Source organism: Gallinula chloropus (assembly GCF_964237585.1).
Source record: "Gallinula chloropus genome assembly, chromosome: 1".
NCBI classification, from domain to species: Eukaryota; Metazoa; Chordata; class Aves; order Gruiformes; family Rallidae; genus Gallinula; species Gallinula chloropus.
In genome coordinates, this window is record NC_140085.1 from 100647813 (window position 1) to 100667826 (window position 20014).

General features: G+C 54.0%; 1 protein-coding gene across 1 annotated transcript in view; it reads left to right on the forward strand.

Annotated features, from left to right (window-relative positions):
* Window positions 1–20014, forward strand: part of IGSF3 (immunoglobulin superfamily member 3) — a gene marked incomplete at both ends in the record, with an annotated part of 97350 nt that overhangs the window by 71016 nt on the left and 6320 nt on the right. Inside the window, 2 exons of the mRNA XM_084261515.1 lie at window positions 111–515; window positions 18697–19107. Of these exons, the coding sequence (XP_084117641.1) occupies window positions 111–515; window positions 18697–19107 (816 nt within the window). The remainder of the gene's footprint in view (window positions 1–110; window positions 516–18696; window positions 19108–20014) is intronic.

The following is a 20014-nucleotide window of genomic DNA, read 5'->3' on the forward strand; positions in this document are numbered from 1 at the left end:
GCTGGTTATTCCAGGCCCACGACTGGGTGACCACTCTCTAGCTTCTGCGTGTTGTCGGCAGGGCCTTGATACGCCGGTGTCCCTCAAAACCCTTTTCTCTCTTCCCGCAGAGGCTGGCTTCGCCGTCACAGCTATCTCCCGCACCCCTGGGGTGACCTACAACGAGTCCTTTGACCTCCAGTGCATCATCAAGCCCCACTACCCATCGTGGGTGCCGGTGTCAGTGACGTGGCGTTTCCAGCCGGCAGGCAGCACCGAGTTTCACGACCTGGTCACCTTCACGCGCGACGGCGGCGTCCAGTGGGGCGACAGGTACGGGGGTTTCCGAACCCGCACCGCCATCGAGAAGGCCGAGTCCAGCAACAACGTGCGCCTGAGCATCAGCAGGGCGAGCGACACGGAGGCCGGCAAGTACCAGTGCGTGGCGGAGCTCTGGAGGAAGAACTACAACAGCAGCTGGACGCGGCTGGCAGACAGGACCTCCAACCTGCTGGAAATCAGGGTCCTGCGGCCAGGTGAGTGCCAAGAGCTTGTGGGAGGGGCTGGGGTGCACTTTGTGAGGATGGGGTGCGTACCGGTGCTGTAGTGGTCTCTCCAGAGTGAAGGCTGCACTCAGGCCTACAACTGATGTGTCACACTTGCGCGTGGTTCAGGTGGGATCACTCAGCTCTTCAGCGGTGGGTATGTTGGAGCCCCCTTATCCACCTCTGGGAATGAGGTCCTCTCTCTGCTCCTCATATGCCGTTAATGGGGGTTTCTTCTGGGAGGGGAGGCAAGGTGACTGCAACTTGGTCTGGCCTCTGGGCTGTTGTGAGTTGGAGGTGGCTTTCAGGTTGCCACCTCCATCCATCAGAGCACCAGAGCAGACATAAGCTGGGGAAGAAGGGAGAGGGATGGGTCAAGCAGGGTTGAAGAAGAGAGATGCTCCTACCAAAGCCTGCACATGCTGTATTGAGGTGTCGGAGCTCTTGTCTAGTAAGTGGCTGTATCTTTTGCTCTGCTGGAGGTGTCTCCAAATGCAGCTAGTGATCAAAGAGCCTGACTTTCACCCCTAACAGAAATTGAGTCCTTTCCCTCTGGAAGCCACCAGGGCCATGGGTGCCCATGCAGAATGTGCAGCATGTAGGCAACAGGCACCTGGCTTGGCAAGGGGAGACGGAAAGCCTACAAGGTGCTTATGCTCCATGTACAGCCAGTGGAGAGAGTTGCATGCCTTCTGTAGACCTTGCCACATATATTTTGGTGGCACCTTCTGTTGTCCATGAAAGCTGCAAGGATACATGTTCTGGGCAACTCTGGGTCACCGCTGCGCTCAATGGTTTATTGCTGTCTTGTCCTTAGGGCTGGGCTTGATGTTTGGAGTGAGGCTTTTAGCACCTCTTGGGTCAGGTTCTTGCACTGTGGTCAGTCCTCCTTTCGTGTTCCTGTGCAGTGGCCCTTTTCATACTCTCTTCCACCATCCCCAATCCTTAGCATGTCTTTGGAATAGTCAGAGGATGCTGCAAGCTCCAGGAGCCTCATGAGCTGTCTATCCTCTTTCTTTTCTCCCTCCTTCCTTGCCCTCATCTCCAGGTTAATCTTCTCCATTTATCTTGATTAGCCTGCCTTGTAATACATTTTTTACTGCTTGCAAGGTCAGGTTGATGATGTTCATCATTTTAGATTATTTCCCTAGGAAACACTGTTGACTGGATATGGTCCCTGGAGTAATATGCTTCTTCGTGGCACATCTCTCTGCATACGTATGTGTGTGAGACAGAGGGAGAAAGAGAAATCCTTGGTAACAGCTTCCAGAAGAGACCCTTTCTGTCACAGCTCAGGGTGGCCAGGAGGACGTTTAAAGGACATTTGAAACATGTTCTGGCAGCAGGTTCTTCTTTTCTGGAGCAGTAGCTGTCGAATGATGCCTTAATGGAACAAGTCGTGTGGGTCTCCATGGTTTTTACCTCTCCTGTCTCCCTGCTGCTCAACAAACTATCGACACAAATCTTAGCTGTCAGTCCAATGAGCCTTGCATAATGTTTGTGGTTTTATGGCCCATGAGGGGATGAAGGAGAAGAGGAGGGCTCCTCAGAGCACCACGGCTCTGTGCTCTCTGCATTTTGTTTCCGTGTCCCAGGCAGCCTCTGAGAGCAGGTGGTTGATGTTCTCCATGAATGTAAAGCTGACTGTTGTACCAGTGACTGCTGTGGTTCTCTCTGGTTTTGCAAGCTGCAGAGGGCTGTGTCACTGCTGGGGTCTTTGGCTGGATAATCTCCAGAGATGATCCAGGGTGATGTGGGAGGCACCTTCCTCAGTCACCTCTGAATGGACAACCAAGCACCTGCCCCCTCCCCCCGCCATCAGACCTGTGCTGATGAAGGGGATACTGGTTTTCAGACCCCTGAGTGATTGAGCAACGGAGAGCACTGTCAGTCTGTCTGTGACTCCATAGTCACCTTAATCTGCCGTAACCTCTGGCTGCTCTTGGATACCTCAGTCCCAGCTCTCTCCTTTCCTTTACCACTAGCTCCTGCCTTGACCCCTATGCCAGTGCATTTGGGGTGAGCTGTCTCCACTACAAAGAAGGCTTGTCTGGAGGTCTTTTGGCAAATTGGGCCAGCGTGCGTTTGTGGGCTCTAAGTTAATGCTGGGATTCTGGTTTCCTCTTAAACCCCTGCTCCCTGTTGGTCAGAGTGACCTTTCTGTGTGACAGGTTCCAGGTGCAGCCGTGGCAATCGATACGTGTCAGCCTCTAAAGTGTGTTCAGGTGAGAAAGGTAAAATAGTGGCTGCCTGATTGCTTCATTAATCTCTCTGCACTGTGAAGTCCTGTGTCCTCCAGGGAAAGGATGCTGGGACTTCTCCTGGCGCGTCAGTTTGCCGTTGGTGCAGTGGGTAGTGCTTGTAGTTGCCATCCGTGCTGAGTGGTAGCCACAGAGGCGGCAGTGCTGGGCTTGAACTGCATGTATTCGTGTGGCTGCAAAGTCATTTCGCTTACAGCTGCCTCGTGGCCAGCAGGTTAATACTGAGGAAATACCAGCGGCTTGAAACACTCTGGTCCTGTCCTACTCCCGGGGAGAAATTAAACACTTAGCTCCTGAAGGAAGGACTGAATAAGGCAAGCAGTGGCAGCACTGACCCAGCTCTGATGTGAAGGTCTGTAGGTGGGATGGCAGAAGTGCCCTGCATGGCATCCAGAATCAGATTTGCCCTTCATGTGTGATGTTCCTGGACCCGTAGGCATTAAGTCATTACAAGGACTGGCAGTGTGAGGAAGAGCCCTATGAAGGATGCTGGCTGCCTATGTGAGAGCTTACAGAGAATCGAGGTATCGTGAGGGCACAGTGCCCATGACTTGGTGGTGCATGAAAACTCGGCAGCAGTAGAATCTGAAGCTCCAGTATTTGTTTCATGGATTGCTCCTTACTGTCACAAGCTGGCATGCACTGGATTGCAAAGTAAAGGGAGGGTTGCATGCAGGTATGGGCACGCTGCTCTAGGCAGCTCATGTGTGCTTTGCAGGAAGAGAAACCTGTGCTGCTGTAGGGTGAGCACTGGGTTTTAACTTCTGCAGGCTAGAGCCAAAATCCAGGCTGGTGTTGGGGTCTGTCAGGCAGGGCTGTGGACCAAACTGATGAAGGCTAGATGGCCTGTGACTGTTTCATGCCCTTACAACATAGTGCTCTCCTTTTCCCTTCCATCTCTCTGCCTGTTGTTTCTTTCTCTGTGAGCTCATGTTGCAGCAGAGGGGGAGGAACAATAAAAGTGCTGCTCGGTTCATGCCAGCTGCTTCCCCGAAGCCCGAGCTGGCAGGAGACCATGCACAGGAACGTGGGCTGAGCTTGGAGCGAGCCCCAAGTGCAGGGGTGGAGATTTCTTCCCACCCGGATCCTTGCATTTGGGGCTCCCCTTCTGCTGTGGTATCTGGCCCAGTTCTTTCATCACCCAAAGCTGGGGATTGCCCCGGGGGCTCACCACCCTTTTACCTTCTAGAGCTGTCGCCTTGCCCATCGCGCACTTGCCCCTTTCCAGGTGGAGAAGAGCATCTTCTGTGGCAGCTTCAGGACAGATGTGCCCCTGTCCTTGGAGGGGATGGGTGTGGTGACTCCCTGGCACTTGCTGATCTTGGGCTTTAGGGGAAGTGCAGAAGTGCAGGCAGTTCCTTTTGAACCCCGGGTGACCCTGAAAGCACCAGGATTCAGGCTGAGCTCTCAGTATGAGGATGCAATCTAAGCAGTACCTCTGCTGCTGCTGCTCTCTGTGCCCTTCCTCACACAGCGTGGTGGGGGAACCATGCCTGGGCTGCAGGTCCATTCAAGGGAGGAAGGTGGTGGGTAGGTACATGTGGGTCAAGGGGAGACCCAAGGGCTACCAGGCAGGCTCAGTTGCCAGCTCCTCAGAGGATCTTGCTTCTCCCTGCCAGGTTTTCAGAGACAGACCAGCTGAGACAGGAGGTGCTCTCTGGGAGCAGCGTGTGTCTGTGTGGTCTGCAGGACTCAGACAAGGGCAGCAGACAGTCTCTGGCAGCACAGTGGGGACTGCGCTGTGTCTGAGCAGACTAGGACATCTGGATAGGACTCTTGGCAAGGAGGCTTGAGCAGATTTGTGCTGGTGTATTAAATTGCCATTGTCCTTGTGTGCATTACTGCACTTATCTTTCCCCTGCAGCACGAGCAGGGGGTGATTTGGAGGAGCTTTGGGAGGACCCGGGGTCTGAGCGCTCGGGAGTCTTTCTGGCAACAGCAGAATGGAAAAGCAGAGCTTGCACACAATCAGGAGGTTGTGGCAAAGACCCCCCTGCCCCGAGCACTTCCCTCATCCCTTTTGTACTCAGGTACAGACCTGCCCATCCCAAGCTGCAGGGCACCCACCTTCCTGGGCCTCTGTGGCTCTTCCCACCCCTCCATCTCTTCGTCATCCCTTGGCCGGTTCCTCCGTGACTAATCCTGGAGCGGACACACGGGGTGGGGGGGAAGCTGCAGTCGCCTCTATAAATCTGCCCTCTTGCTGCTGGGTTTTTGACAGTAATGAAGGTGGGAGGAGGGATGGGGAGGGGTGGTGGGGGATGATAACCGAGCAGACGCCAGGGGTGCTGGGCTCCTCGCTGCTTTTTTGCAAGCTGGGCTATGGCAGATTGATTGACCCATGAGCCGTCGAGCAAACAAGGCAGTCAGGCTCTTCATTAGACCATTAATTAGCTTCTAGGGGTTCTCCAGGGGCTGCTTCGTAAAGTTTGGTTTATTAGGACCTGTCAAGTTGAAACCATCATGGAGGGGGAGGGAGGAGGCTCCTTAAGCTTGCCTTGGAGAAGCAGCTGGGGGAGGCTTGTGCCTAAAGCCTTACTTTGAGAACGGGGTGAGCCAGAGCTGTGCTTCCCATAAAACCCTGCACCCGGGTGGGCAGAGAGCTCTGCTGCTCTCCTGCTGTCCATGAGAAACCACCACTCACATGAGCCTGGGTACATTGGGCTGGCAGTGACCAGAGAAGCCTAAGGACCCGACAGCTCTCCTACCTCTTTGTCCAAGCCCATCCCTGGCAGCTGCAGAGTCTGCTCAGTATCCCACTCATCCTTCCCTCTCAGGACTCGGTGATGGGGATGGTTGCAGCCCTGCAGGCCAAGGGTGATGGGAGGATGAGGAATGCATAAGGCAGAGAAGAATTGGAAAAACAGGCTGCTTTATGGCATGCTTAATGCTGGGAGAGGAGGACGATTGCCAAGACACTTGTGGAGTACAAGGAGAGGCTTTCGATAACAAATGGAAATCAGATACTACTGTTAATGCTTTTCTTCCATCTCATTTCTTAGTAATGTCTGCGTGCAAGGAATCCTCTCAGGGATGGATGTGAAAGGTGCCCTTCTTACAACAGGTGGCCAGTGGGGTACTGACCAGACTCTTGAAGGGAGGCTCAAACAAGTGTTTTCAAGGGCCACAAAGTACCTACTTAAAAACCTGACACTTTCTGCTGCTGGCAGCATACTGCAATAAAGTTAAACAAGGAAAGCCAATGAGCTGGAAACCTCCTTACAGAAGTGAAGTCTGGAAACTTAAGTTTGCTGCTTGCTTGATCCCAGAGTGGTTTTTGCTCTGTAGAGTAGCACTGCTTCCCTGCTTTACAGCCGCCTGCTCCATCTGGCAAATAGTTGTACTCTTGCTTGAGTGATGAAGGAGTTCAAGGAGTGCTCAGGAGAGACAGGATCCTGTTCCTTGGCAGCTGCATTGGCAGCACAGAGCAGTGTCTCCTTTCCTGTGGGTGCTCGGGGACTTGCTCCTCTCCCTTCACTACTGGAGGGCTAAGACCTGCTGTTCTGCCTCAGAGCTGCTGCTCTTTCCTGTCGGCTTCCAGCACACTGAACAGCCAAAGTGAAGGGGTTCAGTGTCCCCTTGCATAGACCTGTGCTAGCGACCTGGCTAGAGCACTCTTGCTTTACAGGTAGCACAGGTGGGTTTGCTTCTTTCACCTCGTACCTCTGGTTGTCTCCTGCCCCCTCATAGTTGCCTTGAGGAGCTCTGTCCCCGCCCTTGCTAGGTCCTCTGGAACAGTTTCCCTACTTTTATTTGCTGCTACCTCCTTGGCAGAGTTATTTATCCCAGGCTAGTATGCTGGGGAGCTTTTTCTCCCCACTCAGCCATCACACCCTGCTCCAAACATCCCTGTCCCCCCCCCCCCATCTTCTCCATGTACTGTTGCTATTAGACACAGAGCTTCCTCTTCACACTGCTGCTGTGGTGCATAATACAACTTCTAGTGTTCAGGGGCTGGTTTGTAAATACAGATTTGGAGTGGGGTCTCACCCATGGGCATGCATCCACCTGAGGATGCTCTCCCTGCCGTGCTCCAAGCGGGGTGCTTCCTGCCTGGCCTTGTCAAGCTGGCTGTGGCTTTACGCTTCACAGGTATTGGAGAGGTGCTCTGCCACGTCACCCAGCCAGGCAGATCTGCTCACACATCACCCATGAGGTTACACTGGTGTCAGCAGACCCGAAGCACCCTTAGGAAAATGCCATCTTGATCCCACAAAAAGAATGCCACGTTGAAATAAGCCCATCAGCGTGAGCAGCAGGGGAGGGAGCTTGTGCTGGATGCGCTGCAGCGTTCCCAACCCCGTGTTGGGGATGCTGACACTGTCCTTGTGGGGTCAGGGCTGCAATTCACCTCCCCTTGCCTTTGGTTCCCCATTTGGGAGCGGCAGGACTTGGCTCCTCTGCAGGTTTGCCCACGAAATGCTTCTGTCGGAGCCAAGCGTGCCAAGCTGATGGCAGCCTGCTGCGTGCAGGGCTTCCCTTGGGAAACGCGCCCAAGGGCATAACCCAGCAAGCTGGGCGTTAAATGTGTGAAGCATCAGGGGTGCATTGCACGAGGGTGAAGGGGGTGGGAACGCACCCTTGCACCTAGTGGGACCACAACCTGTCCCAGCCCGCTCTCTGTGTGTGTCCATTGCTCTCACTGAAGCCAGTCATGCTTTCCAGCCCCTGGGCGAGACTGGTGGCGCCAGGAGACGGGGGCTCTGTTCAGAATGTGCTGCTCTCTTCAAATTAACTCTCTTCACGGTTACTTTTTTAGGAGGGTTTTTTTCACTTGGGTTTCAAAGCACTCTCTGCTTCTCCCTTTGATATCTCCTGAGCGGTTTTCCACTCCCATTTGCAGGATGCGTACGCAGAACCACGGTGTCAGCCTGTTTGCAGTCAGCGCACACGCAGCTTCTTTGATGTTGTCTTGAGTGTTTTCTCTCCCCACACTTTAGCTTCTCATCGATTCCCTGTGTGCTCTCCTTGGACTGAGGTACTCTGCAGTGAACAGTACTTAGGCGTTGTCCAGCTCTAAAGCTTTGTGCTTCCATCATGTCCTTGAAGGCCTCAAAAGAAGAGTCAGCAGGGGCAGCCCTTGAGGGGGAGGGAGCACTGGTGATGAGCAGGTTTCCTTCTGGGTGTTGACAACCATTCTCCTTCCCGGTCCATGCATGGAGCCCCAGCCCCTTGGCTGCCCTGCTGGTCTCCACAAGGTGAGTGGCCTGAGGGCAGCAGGCTCAGTGCTGCAGCAGCATGATTTTTCTCTCACCATATTCTCAGCCCTCCAGCCTGGTCCCCAGCCCAGGGTGTCCCTCCCAGTGTGCCCAAGCAGCAGCTTTGGCTGTCCATCCTTGTGCATGGGACCTGTACTGCTTTTCTAGCTTCTGTATCATGTGGGACGCTTCTTATTGTATGAGAAACTCCATGGTCCCCATCAGTCCTTTATACAGGCAGGCTGTGTCCTCCTGCTTTGAGAAGAGCAGTGCCAAACAGCCAGGCAGAGGGGTGGCCCAGCCCTAAGTGCTGTGCGTCCCTTGCCTCTGGCCTTGGCTGGATTGACAGACTGGTGGGACACAGCTGACTGTACCCAGGGTCTTTGCTCTTCAACGTGAGGGTGACCTGCATAGTCAGGTGGTGCCGCTGTGCCCAGGTAAAAGGAGCTAGCTCAGTAAAAGTAACCCAGCCATTTTTTCCTGTGACAATACCACCTTTTGAAATCAATTCCTCCGTGGCAGCAGAATAAACAGGGGCAATGTTTACCTGGATGCTTTTCCAGAGCTTTAGTTCATAAGGGGCTGATTATTTGGGGGTTTCTACCTGTTCTGATACTGATCAAAGACTAAATTCCTGGGTTCACTCAACCTGTGAACCGCTTCCTTACAGTGAAATGGCACTGTACAGGCTTGGGGTCTCCTACCCTAATGTGTATGCATACAAGTTGGCCCCCAGGGCCATCTTGCTTGCCTAGATAAGAATTTGGCACACTGTTCAAGAAAACTCATACAGTTTTCCCTCTCCTAGAGAAGCAGGGAATCCAGGTAGTGATGGACCCGTAGCCCATCCTGCTGTAATACTTCCCTTATCCTTAAGGAGTTTGAGACAATTCCTTGAGGGGCGACAGATGGCTCATTCTGCTTGGTTGTTGCTCCACACAGTAAATGGATTTGCCCATTAATGTGTGAAGGCAGCAGCGTCAGGAGTGCTCCGGCTGCAGGTGGAGCTGATCCGGCACTTGGCCACACAGCAGGAGGGGATCCTCATCACTGAGGCATGCTGCTGGTCCTGTCCCATCCCTGGTGCCACCTCCATTTACTAAACCTGCAGTGGTAAGGAGCAGTTAGAGGTGAGTGGAGCAAGGAAGCTCTTGGGTTGGTTCAGTTGGGTCCTTCTCGGGGGACTTCTGTCTTTGTGCAGAGGGCAGCACTGGTATCCTGGGTGTCCTGGTTTTTGGTGAAACCACGACACTGGGGCTGGCAGGGCTGGTGTGAGCAGCAGCCAAAGGATTTCATGATGCTGCCTGAGGTCTGTCAGGAGAGCTTGCTCTCTGGATGGCAAGAAACCAGCATTTCATACCACCCTGAGCATCTCATCTCATCTCATCCCTCTCTCTGCGTGGCAGCCAGCTTTTCAACGGTAGCTGCTGAAAGTGCTCAAGTCAAATGGGGGGTGTGCAGAAGCCGCTGAGCGCTGTGGGGTGCAGCGGTGCTCTCGGTGTGCCCCGACACAGACCTGTCCAGTGTCTTTTTGGCACCCTGTTAGGAAATTCGGCCATTGGTGGCCAGCCCCCCGAGTGCCCTGGGAGTCTGTGCGTGGTGCTGCTCTGTGTGTTGTAACCTGCTCCTCGGGTACATTTAATTACTTTTTTTTCCTAATTGACAGAGCGCTCCTTTGTTTGAAATCTCTCTGATGAGGGTTTGATTAAACATCCCAGTATGTTATTTTTTTTCTTTCTTTATCCTCTGTGGCTGTAGCTTGGTACTGAATCTGTCTTCCAGTGATCCTATCTCCATATTTTAATTTACAAGTGAGCAGTGAGCCGTATATTGTTTTCTGACAGCAGGCACAACTCATGCTGGGAATCTTTTATTCCTCCCTCCCCTGCTTTCTCTCCTGCAGAACTTCCACATTCATTTCAAGGTTTGGCAGGAAGGTTTCTGGGTGTAGGTTTGTGGGGCATTTTGCTTTGGGGTGTATTTGTTTATTTCTCAAATCGACCTTGAGTCCTTGCTGTCCTTCAGAGTGAGGTAGTTTCTGCTTCTCAGGGAAGCTCTTGCTTTTCCCCAGGCCAGCAGCATGTCCCTGCCGGTGGTGTCTGGATTAACCATGGCCAGACCTGGGGGCTGAGGGCTACCCAGCTTTCTCCATCCCTTTAGCTATGCATATGGCCTTCTCCACAGACGTACAGCTTCTGGGTTTGAGAGACTTTCAGGGTCACATCTCACGCTTCCTCAGGCCCTGCTCAGTTATCTGCTAGTTCGTTAGCTGCTCCTCTGCCTCCAGTGTGACACGGCTGGTAAACCCAGGCTGTCCCCAAGCCAAACAGATGTCCCTGTCACCACCTGCAGCCTTCACGCCACAGCGTGTGGCACACAGTGATGGACTTGACCCACAACCTGTGTGTTTGGTAGGTCAGCATCCTGACTGTGCCGCTTTTAGGGAGCGGGGAAGGAGGGCATTGGGCTGCTTGTCAGTAAGTTTGGCTGATGCAGTGCTCACCTTCTGTAGTGCTGAAGCTGGTGTGGGTACAACACAGCATCTGATGCAGGCAAGTCACAGAATCACAGAATTGTAGGGGCTGGAAGGGACCTCCAGAGATCATCAGGTCCAATCCCCCTGCCAAAGCAGGTTCCCTAGGGCATGTCGCACAGGGAGGCATCCAGACGGGTCTTGAATATCTCCAGAGGAGACTCCACAAGCCCCCTGGGCAGCCTGTCCCAGGGCTCTGTCACCCTCACCGTGAAAAAGTTCTTCCACACATTGGTGTGGAACTTCCTGTGCATCAACTTGAGGCCATTGCCCCTTGTCCTGTCCCCACAGACCACTGAGAAGAGGCTGGCCATTTCCCTCCGTGTCCCACACTTGAGATATTTACAAACATAGATCAGGTCTCCTCTCAGCCTTCTTTTCTCTAGGCTGAACAGCCCCAGTTCTTTCAGCCTGTCCTTATATGGGAGATGCTCCAGATCCACCACAGGGTATGAGGGGAGATGCCCTTTCTGCTTGTCACAGCACCCACGGCCAACATTTTGAGTGCATCAAGCTGCGCTTCCCCAAGCTGTGGTAGTACTGTGTGCTTCAGGGCTCGTGCCTGTGCTTGGGGCTCGATTTTGGACTGTGGGTGTTGGAACAGGTGACAGTCAGCGTGGATGTGCACTGAAGTACCCAGCTTGTCGTCCCGCAGCAGCAGGCTGTGAGGATGGGGAACGGCTGCGCCTGCTGGGTCATGGTGTGGCAACTTGGTGAATGTACTGAAATGCAGGTCACTTGGTGTTTTATTCCTGGCCTCTTTCTGTCCCTGAGGGGAGGAAGGTCACAGCCAGCTCCTAGGCTTGCTCCTGGGGTTGGCAGCCCACACCAGGCCGTGCTGCAGGAGGCATCATTTGCAGGGTTCACATAAGGAACGGTAAGTGTGGGAGAGAAGTGTCATGTAGCTGTTTTTTATCAAAACATGAGCAGTACCTGTAGGGAGGATGAGACAGAAAGCAGGCAGGGTCAAGCCTCTTGAACCCTGGGGAGGTGGGTGGTGGCATTTGTGTGGCATCTGGGGTGACGCCAAGGGACATGACCTGGGTGGGGGAAGGCATGCCCACCGCTTCTTGCTCTGTGCAGGGGCTCTGTGGTGGCACAGCCCTCAGTGGAAGGGCCATCACACCATCTCTCCAGGACAGTCAGGCAGGGAAGAGTGGAGTTGGATTCACAGCCTGTCTGCAAGCAGACCGTGTTGTCCCTGCAAGGGGGTGCATGTGTGGGGGGAACAGGTGACTCACATCCATGTAGAGTAGCAGTCACTCAGTTCGGTCGCTTGTCCAAAGACCTGTCTTCACTACACAAGGAAAGAACAGCATGCAAAAGTGAGGATTTGGCCTCATGAAATAAGTAGGCTAGAGAGCTTGCAGGAAGTCCAGCAGAAGTAGGAGAGCTCCAGCTGTGTCTCTGTCACTTTTGCAGACAGACCTACATTCTGCTTTTGTTTGCACGTCCAACGCAGAGCAACCCACCTGCAACCAGGGCCTGAGTGGTTTGGGGACCACCGAAACTTTTGGCAACTGTAGAAACTTCTGGCATTGCTCTGAAACCAGCGCTGCTCAAGGTCAATCAAGATGGCTGGTTTGGCGTTCGGAGTCGAAGCCTCTGCTATTTTGTCTGCCCACCTAGAAGGGGGCAGCAGCTGAGCCATCCTTGGGAAAGGGTTAACATTGTCTCCTTCCCATGGAGCTGCTCTCCCAGTAATTCAATCATGGCAGCCTGTTTGCAGGCAATAATTCATTGTTATAGGAACACTACAGTAAAGTGACAAGTTAATAATGGCAGTAATAATGGCAGGCAAAGTCTAATGCTATTTCCCTTTCTTCTGCTCCTGTTGCACCAGCAGCCTCCCATGTTGGCTAATGCAATTTTCAACCTTGCTAATCCAGTTTCAGAAGGAATTGTGTTCTGTTAAAAGAGAATAACAGGAGTGGGGAGCTGTGCTCCTGTGTTCCTGCTCTCTCCAGGGAGGCTGTCCCAGCGCTCTGAGTCTTTGTCTTTATTTTGCTGTGACTTCTACGCTGTGGTTAAGCCTAACGAGCAAGGTCTTCCTAGGAACGCCTCATCTTCCCCCCCTTCTGCAAATGCCTTTCCTCTGATGCCTCTCCACAGAGAGGAGGGTTCCCACGTGTTTCTCTTCTGAAGGTTGGTTTGCTTTCAGCTAACCTAGTAAACCTGAGTCACCCGCGCTTCGTCACGCTGAGTCAGAAGGCTGGCGCGTACTTGCCTGACTCCTGTCGCCCCGGTTCCCCGTGGTCATTCACTTGGGTGTCCTCGCAGTGCGTGGGGAGGTGGAGGAGGTTCCCCAGCCTTGCTTTGTGGAAGGGAGAAAGGCTGGCAGAGGCACCGAGCGTTAGTGCGTGTCTGAGCCTGTTTCTGAGCCTGTGGCAGCGTAGCGACCTGCACGTGGGTCTCTGAATCCCCAAGGAGCATCACCCCTGCCCCAGGAGGAATTTGAGTGCCTTTCAGGCCCTAGCGAGGGAAATGATGAGACACCTCTGAGTTGTGAGCCAGGCTGAGGGGTCAGATGAGAGTTTCTGCCAAAAGCCTGGCCAGTACCCTTCAGGGTTGTGCGCCGAGGGTGCCGGGGCGAGATGAGCTCCTTACAGGAAGAGCTCTTTGGGACCATGCTCCCTTGCAATTAGTCTTTTCCAATCAGCGTGCTAAACCTTGTGTGTAGTGTTTAACTGTGGCAGGGTTTGGGTTGGCTTGGCCCCATTTCCACCCCGCACAGACCCACGCTCTGCACCTCAGCACAATGAAATCCCGATGGAGTCTTTTAAAAGTAGGACATTCCCCAGGAAAACTTTTTGCAGCACTTCCATCATTCTCCCCAGGCGAAAGCGTCTTCTGGAGGAGCTCTCCCCAGAGGGAGACAGCCTCCAAAGTGGGACACCGCCTCCCTGCTACACTGACAGGGCTCCCCAGGGACTCTGAGGGCTGGTGGTGGCTGTCCTCCTGCCCACCCCTGCTGGCTCCTGCGGAGCTGGCTCCTTCCCCAGCCAGCAGCCCCCCTCCTGGTTTGCTGCAGGGCAGCACGCTGGGGTTTTGTGTGGGGCTTTTTGGCAGGTGGGGAGGGTATCTTCAGCTGCAATTAAGTCTCGCCGTTCCCAGGGCTTGGTAACAGTGGCTCCCAGGTGGGAAGTGAACTCCTACTACTGTATTTTCTTGCTGCCTACAAGGGAAGGTGCTGTAAGGAGTCTGAGACCGAGCATCTTTTTATGACAGCATTTTTAGGTACAGATTTACCGAAGTGCTTTGGCAAAGGTAGGTGTTGTAACCCCTGCTTGATGATTAGGAAACAAGAGGAGAGGGAGCCAAGTGGCTTCACAGTGACAGCGAGTCAGCAGAAAAGCTGTGTGGCAAATCACCACTTCTCTCCTCCTCTGATGACTCCTTTCCCTTCCCCCAAATATTTGTATAGCTGCTTACTTGGATAGCCCAGCCTGGGGAGACTGCCTGCATGAGTCTGCGTGGAAAACCCCTGCCATATCTATCAGCAGGCCCAGCACCTAGCTGGGTCCAACACACTTCCAGCCTGCTGTGGCTGGAAGGTGTGTCGGACCTTTCCCCTGTCCCAGAGGTGCACGCTTTATGGGCCAGAGGCTGCCATGGATAACCTGAAACAATGTGTGTCCCTGCAGACGAGCGAGGACATTGTCCTCAGCCTGGGAATTGGTGTGAAGGGACTGTGATGCTGGAGGAGGGTCTGTAGAGTGAGGTATTTACCAAGTTTACGGGCTTGCTATGGACCGCCTAGTGTCTTAACCAGCCTCTCCACCCTAAGAAGCACATAGTGTCCTCTATTGTCTGGGCCAGGCTCCAGCATAAGTCATGACAGAATTAATGTCCTGGATCTCCTCCAGCACATGCACCAGGATGGCTTCAGCAGTGTGGGAGAACGTGTCTCCGTGCTGTCAGAGGTCAGATGGCTGATGTCTTCTGTCCTGGTGCTGTCTGCAGGGCCCCTGCCCGAGCACCACTGCAGAGTTCAGTGCCCGCACGTGTTCTTCACAGGGGCTAGGAGACCAGGCTGGCTTAAAAATAAAATGAGGGTTGTAACCATGACTTGTTGCCAGTGTAAATTGATAGCCTCAGTAGCGTATGTAGGGCCAATTACAGTGCATCAAGGTATGATATCCTCTTTATTGGCACCCTCCAGGGAGCCGGGAGATGCTGTGGCAACAGGATTATGGTTCGCAGATGATACGTGCGATAACTTCACCTAGACACACGCACCTGTTTCCCTGGCTAAGCAGATGTTGGGGAGGCTGTTAGGAGAACATCAGCCCCTTGACAGCGCGGCAGAACATGCCGTGTAACCGTGCCCGTTCGCATCGCTGCGCCCACCGTCAGCGGAGCGCTGGAGCGGCTCTGCTCCAGCACACCGAAACCCATCCCCTGGGGCAGGCCGGATCAGCTCAGCGTTTGAAGGCCGAGCCCTTCCCTGGCGCTCTGCCCAGGCAAATCCCCAAGCGAGGAAAGGGAGTTTCACCCAGGAGTGTCAGGAGGGTGAGGTTTGGCTGGCACGGTGCCTGGGGGGTGTCAGTCGTCTCGCAATCTCACTGACGCACCAGCAACTACAGTCACTTCCGTGCCATGCGGGTGTCTTTAAACATGACCTGGCAAGCTGCACGGGGCATAGTGAGGCCTGCTCCGTGCTGGAGTAGACTTACCACCAGGATGGAAAGAGATGGGCTCCCTGGCAGAGGGTTGTACCATTACCATCGCCCCGGACCGCTTCACTTCAGGGTTTGGGGTTTTCCCCCCCACACCTTTTACATAATTTTTCCCAGTGCAAAGTGAGGCCTTTGGATTAGTTTGCCAGCCTGTGAATGGTGGCTTCTGGTCCCCCCTTCTCCACTCCTGTGGGAGAGCAGAAGTGCGAGCAGCCCCATGGAGCTTTCCGTGCCTTAACCGGACTGCAGGCAGAGGATCTCTGCCCTGCCTGAGCAAGCAGACCCACCCGCAGCCCCAAGGTGAAGCTGCTCCATGGTAACCCCTGTTCCACAGTGTTTCCACCTCAGCCTGTGGTCTGTAAAAGCTGCGAAATGCTTCTGTAGGATCTGCAGGCAGTAATGAGGAGGTAGGTGCACATTAATTATTCAGGAGCAAGTGGCTGGACCGGGAAGCATTTGGTGTTCACAGATTGGGAAAGACTAACTGAGTCCTCTCTAATTCTGTGGGAGGGAAGCAAAACCTGCACTTGCATCTTCCGTGGTGTGCCTCAGTTAGGAAAACAAGTCGTGTTAGATGAGAGGTGCAGTGGCAGGGGTGTCATTATCTATCACCGATACCTCTAATCTAGCTGAAACTTCACACGCGGCGTGACGAGCCTGTGTAAGCCCCACACAGCCTAGCAAAGGGAAGACCTGCAGTTCCCTGTCAGGGCTTGCTGCTCCAACCAGGAGTAACCACCTCGACAAGGTCTGGGGGATGCTGTGCATATGTGGGCAGATTCCCAAGTGCTGGCTGCAGTGGCTGCCTGGGAGGGCTTGGAGGGCTGGGGTGCGTCTGTGGGATTTAAGCTGGGGTTTCTGCCAGAGTTAACAAGTTTTCTTCCTCTTCAGCCTCACCCCCACAAAAGGTGTCTTCCTGAGTGTTGAATGGAAGAGGGGGAGCTGCATGGAGGTCAAGCAGGAGCCCTTGGGTGACTTCAGGGGTCTGTGCTGTTTGTACCCAGTAAGAGTGGCCATGTCTGTGGTCCGAACACAAGCCCTCACTGCTTCACTGAAACACATCGGTCATGTACAAGGTGTGGGTCTGTTGCCCCAAACACTGAGCTTAAAATTACTCTGTGTCCATCCTCTTCATTTTCAGCTCCTGAACAGGGAGGGATGCTTAGATCTCAGCAGCTCAGGTCTGTGCATACCCTGGCTCACTCTGTGTGTGTGTGTGTGTTGATACTGAGCAACCCTGCCACACACAGCATGTGTATATACTGCATTTTAATAGATATAGGGCTACTGACTTAACATACACGGTTGCTATAGTAACAGAGGTTTCCTTAGTAACGGTTGCAGCAAATAATCCAGTACCAATTAAAAATAAACTGTTTGGAAAGGGGGTTGGGGGAGAAAGGAAACTGCTGAGAATCACCTTCCCCTTTATTGGTTCATCTCCCGGGGACTTGGAAGATTGATTAATGCTTGAAATAACCTTTCTTAACCAACAGTGAGACAAAAAGGTGGGACAAGTGCGGGTGGGGTGGCTAAAGCTGCTGTCCCAATGTGAAACAAAGGAGGAGTGTCTCTGGGGTATGGCAGAAATAACACGGGGTGATGCTAAATCTCTCCATTAGGTTGAAGTCCCTAGGGAGGAAAAACAAGGGACTATTTCCCTCCTTCCACCGTCGTCATGCCATACTGGTAACACGGCCATCAAGTCTTTATTAGCATACTGATTAAAGCCACTGGCAATCCAGGCTCCAGGGGATGCCTATCTCTGATGCTGTGTTAGAGCAGAAAGCAACACAGTGGTGGGGGTTCCTTCCTCCCTCCCATTCCATGTTGTTTGCCTGTGCCCGTCCTCCCCCTCATCTCAGCCCTGCTGCTCATGGGTTGTGCCGACAGGCATCCGAGACCCCGGGGCCCAGGGGAAGCTGGAAGCAAAGCGTGATGCAAAGCGAGGAGCCCCTGCCTTGGTGACAGAGAGGAGGCAACGTTGCTTCCTTGCACACACAGGATGCGTGGGACGGGTTTCCAGGGTGTGGATGGGCACAGCTCCCTTGGCAGCCTCCAGCTGTTTGTGCCTGTGGTGCCACACTTCTGTCGTGCTGCTTGTGCCCAGGGCTCGGTTTCCTTACAAGGTGTACCAGACGTCAGCAGGATCCCTGCACCCGCCAGCAAGACAGCAATGCGTGGCCCCTTTCAGAGGGGCCAGGCGGTGGGAGATGTTGGGACTGGCTGGGCTGGAGCAGGGGACGCATCTTCTGCCCTTGAAGACCCATCGGTTGTCAGGACACCCTCTGTAAGCACTGCCAGTGTTTTGGTGCTTCTCCTCACAGGGTGCACCAGGAAGGGGCTGTGCACAGAGGGGAACCTGTTGCCTGCCACACCCCCACGCGCACTGTGTCCATGGCGGAGAGCCTCCCCCCTGTTTTCCTGACTATGCCTCCATGTCCTGGATAATGTGTTGTGCTTCACACTCAGCCTGGGGCTCATCCCTTTGGGCTGTCAGATCTGGGCATCCTGGGTCCTCAGGTTGGACGGGAGGTCCTGGTGGTTGGGAAGGGAGGGAGGGAGGTGGTGGCAGAGCTGCTCCTCGCCTGAGGTCTCTAACAGGCAGGGCTCCTGAGCACGCCAGGCACAAGTGTCACAGGAGGGCGCTTGGTGTCCTCCCCTGCAGACAGGCTCATGGCTCCGGCAAGCTTTACCTCCTGCTCCTGCGGGGAGAGGAATCGGAAACCACTCTGTGTGTGTGTGTGTGTTTCTGCAGGCACCGGAGCTGATGACACTACCGGGTCATCCTGATCGCCCTGTTAGCACTTAGGGGGCTGCAGTTGCGCTTGGGAAGCCGAGGGAGGTGACATGTGCCCATGACTTCTCCGGGCTGTGTGGTCCATGGTGGACATGGAGCCAGAGCTCCTGGCTGCTGGAACAAAGCTTGTCTCCCTGCTGATTCTTTCCACTCTGGTGCTCTTTTCTGTTTCCAGTTGTGCCCTTTTGCTCCCCTAGCTCTTGCGTGTCTGTGGGTTACGTGTCACTGAGATGGGTGCCATGTGACAGCAGTAGATTCTCACTTAATTCACTCTTCCTGGAAATGGTTTTCTGTGGAACTGGTCAAGAGCTCATTGTCCTGAGGTGCAAGTGGTATGACTTCACCATGAAAAAAACCCACTGAGTTCAGGGTGTAGTCTTCTGGCCTCATTTGGTGCCTTGGACCACAGCACATTAAGAAAGGGAATCTTTTAAAAGACAAATTGTGAAAAAACAGCCTCTTGCCGAGGGATATGGTGAGGGAGGGTCCAGGAGTAGAGAGGGGTGTGAAAAAAGAGATAAGATTTGGTAGGAGAACATCTAAACACCATTGTCTTAAAGGTGGAGTGCAAGTGGGACCTAGGCAAGAGCAGCCATGCCTGCAGCTGGGAGAGGACTCTCAGGTCCTCCCCAAACCGGGTGAGTTTCTTCTCTGTGTTAATAACCCACCTCTCCTGATCCTTCTCTGTGCCTCCCTTGCAGTGACCAAGCTACAGGTGAGCAAGTCGAAGCGGAGCATCACTCTGGTGGAAAACCATCCCATTCCCCTCAACTGCTCGGTGAAGTCCCAGACCAGCCCCGACTCGCACTTCGCCGTGTTGTGGTACGTCCACAAACCCTCCGACGCCGACGGCAAGCTCATCCTGAAGACCACCCACAGCTCAGCCTTTGAGTACGGCACCTACGCGGAGGAGGAGGGGCTGCGGGGCCGGCTGCAGTTCGAGCGCTCGGCATCAGGGGGGCTCTTCAGCCTGACAGTCCAGCGGGCAGAGGTGCGGGACAGCGGCAGCTACTACTGCCACGTGGAGGAGTGGCTGCTCAGCCCCAACCATGCCTGGTACAAGCTGGCAGAGGAGGTGTCGGGGCGGACGGAGGTCACCGTCAAGCAGCCAGGTACCACAGGGCGTGCCGGCGGGGTCCTCTTGGCGTCAGCCCTCGTGAAAGGCTCATGAGCTCACTGGGCTTTCCAGGACAGAAGGAATACTCTGTTCTTTCCGCTCTGCCTTGCATCCTCATGTCTGCGTGTCCTTACACAAAGAGGGACGTTTTCCCCCTTTGGTGTGACCCTCCTCCATTTAGGCTGGGTTGCTGTGCATTTCAGTGTCCCCACATAAAGGTTGTCCTTCCCCAGCTATCCAGAAGGCCACTGTCTCCTGCTAGGTTTCTTTATCCTCCGGAGCATCATGTAGCAAGAGTGTCGACTAGTGACCTACTGAGAGAGGAACCGTGTGTGCCTGCCTGGGAAAGCATCTTTCTGTTGTGTTTAGTTTTAGTCCGTGCCCGTATCCTGGCAGGCGCGGTGAGCCTGGTCTCTTTTCTCTCTGTGCTCTGCACATGAGATGTGAGTAACAAGTTTAATGAAGTGGGGAGAGTGATGGCTGCCAGGAAAGGAGAAATCTGCTCTGCTGGTGGTTTCCCTGGCAGTGGGCATCACTGGTAAAGATCAGCTGATGGAGGAGCTAAAGATGCCACTTACTACCTGGGGATAGAACCATCGTTTCGTGCAGGGGGGTTGGGGGGACACAGGGAGGCAAGCACCATCTTTGAGACACCACATGTGTTGCTGACACAGAGCATCAGTACCTGGCAAGGAAGCCTGCCTTGATTGCTCCACATGCCTGGTCCAGGAGGATAGAACTCAGGCAGGAGGGATGAACCTGTACAGCAGGGCTGGCCTGGGACACTTAATGCATTTGCTCTGTTTGGCTAGACCCAGGCTCTGTGGACTGGAGTACAAGAGGGATATTCTGTGTGGTCCCTAGCACAGCTTTGCCTGGTCCCAAGGAGCAAAGCAGGCCAG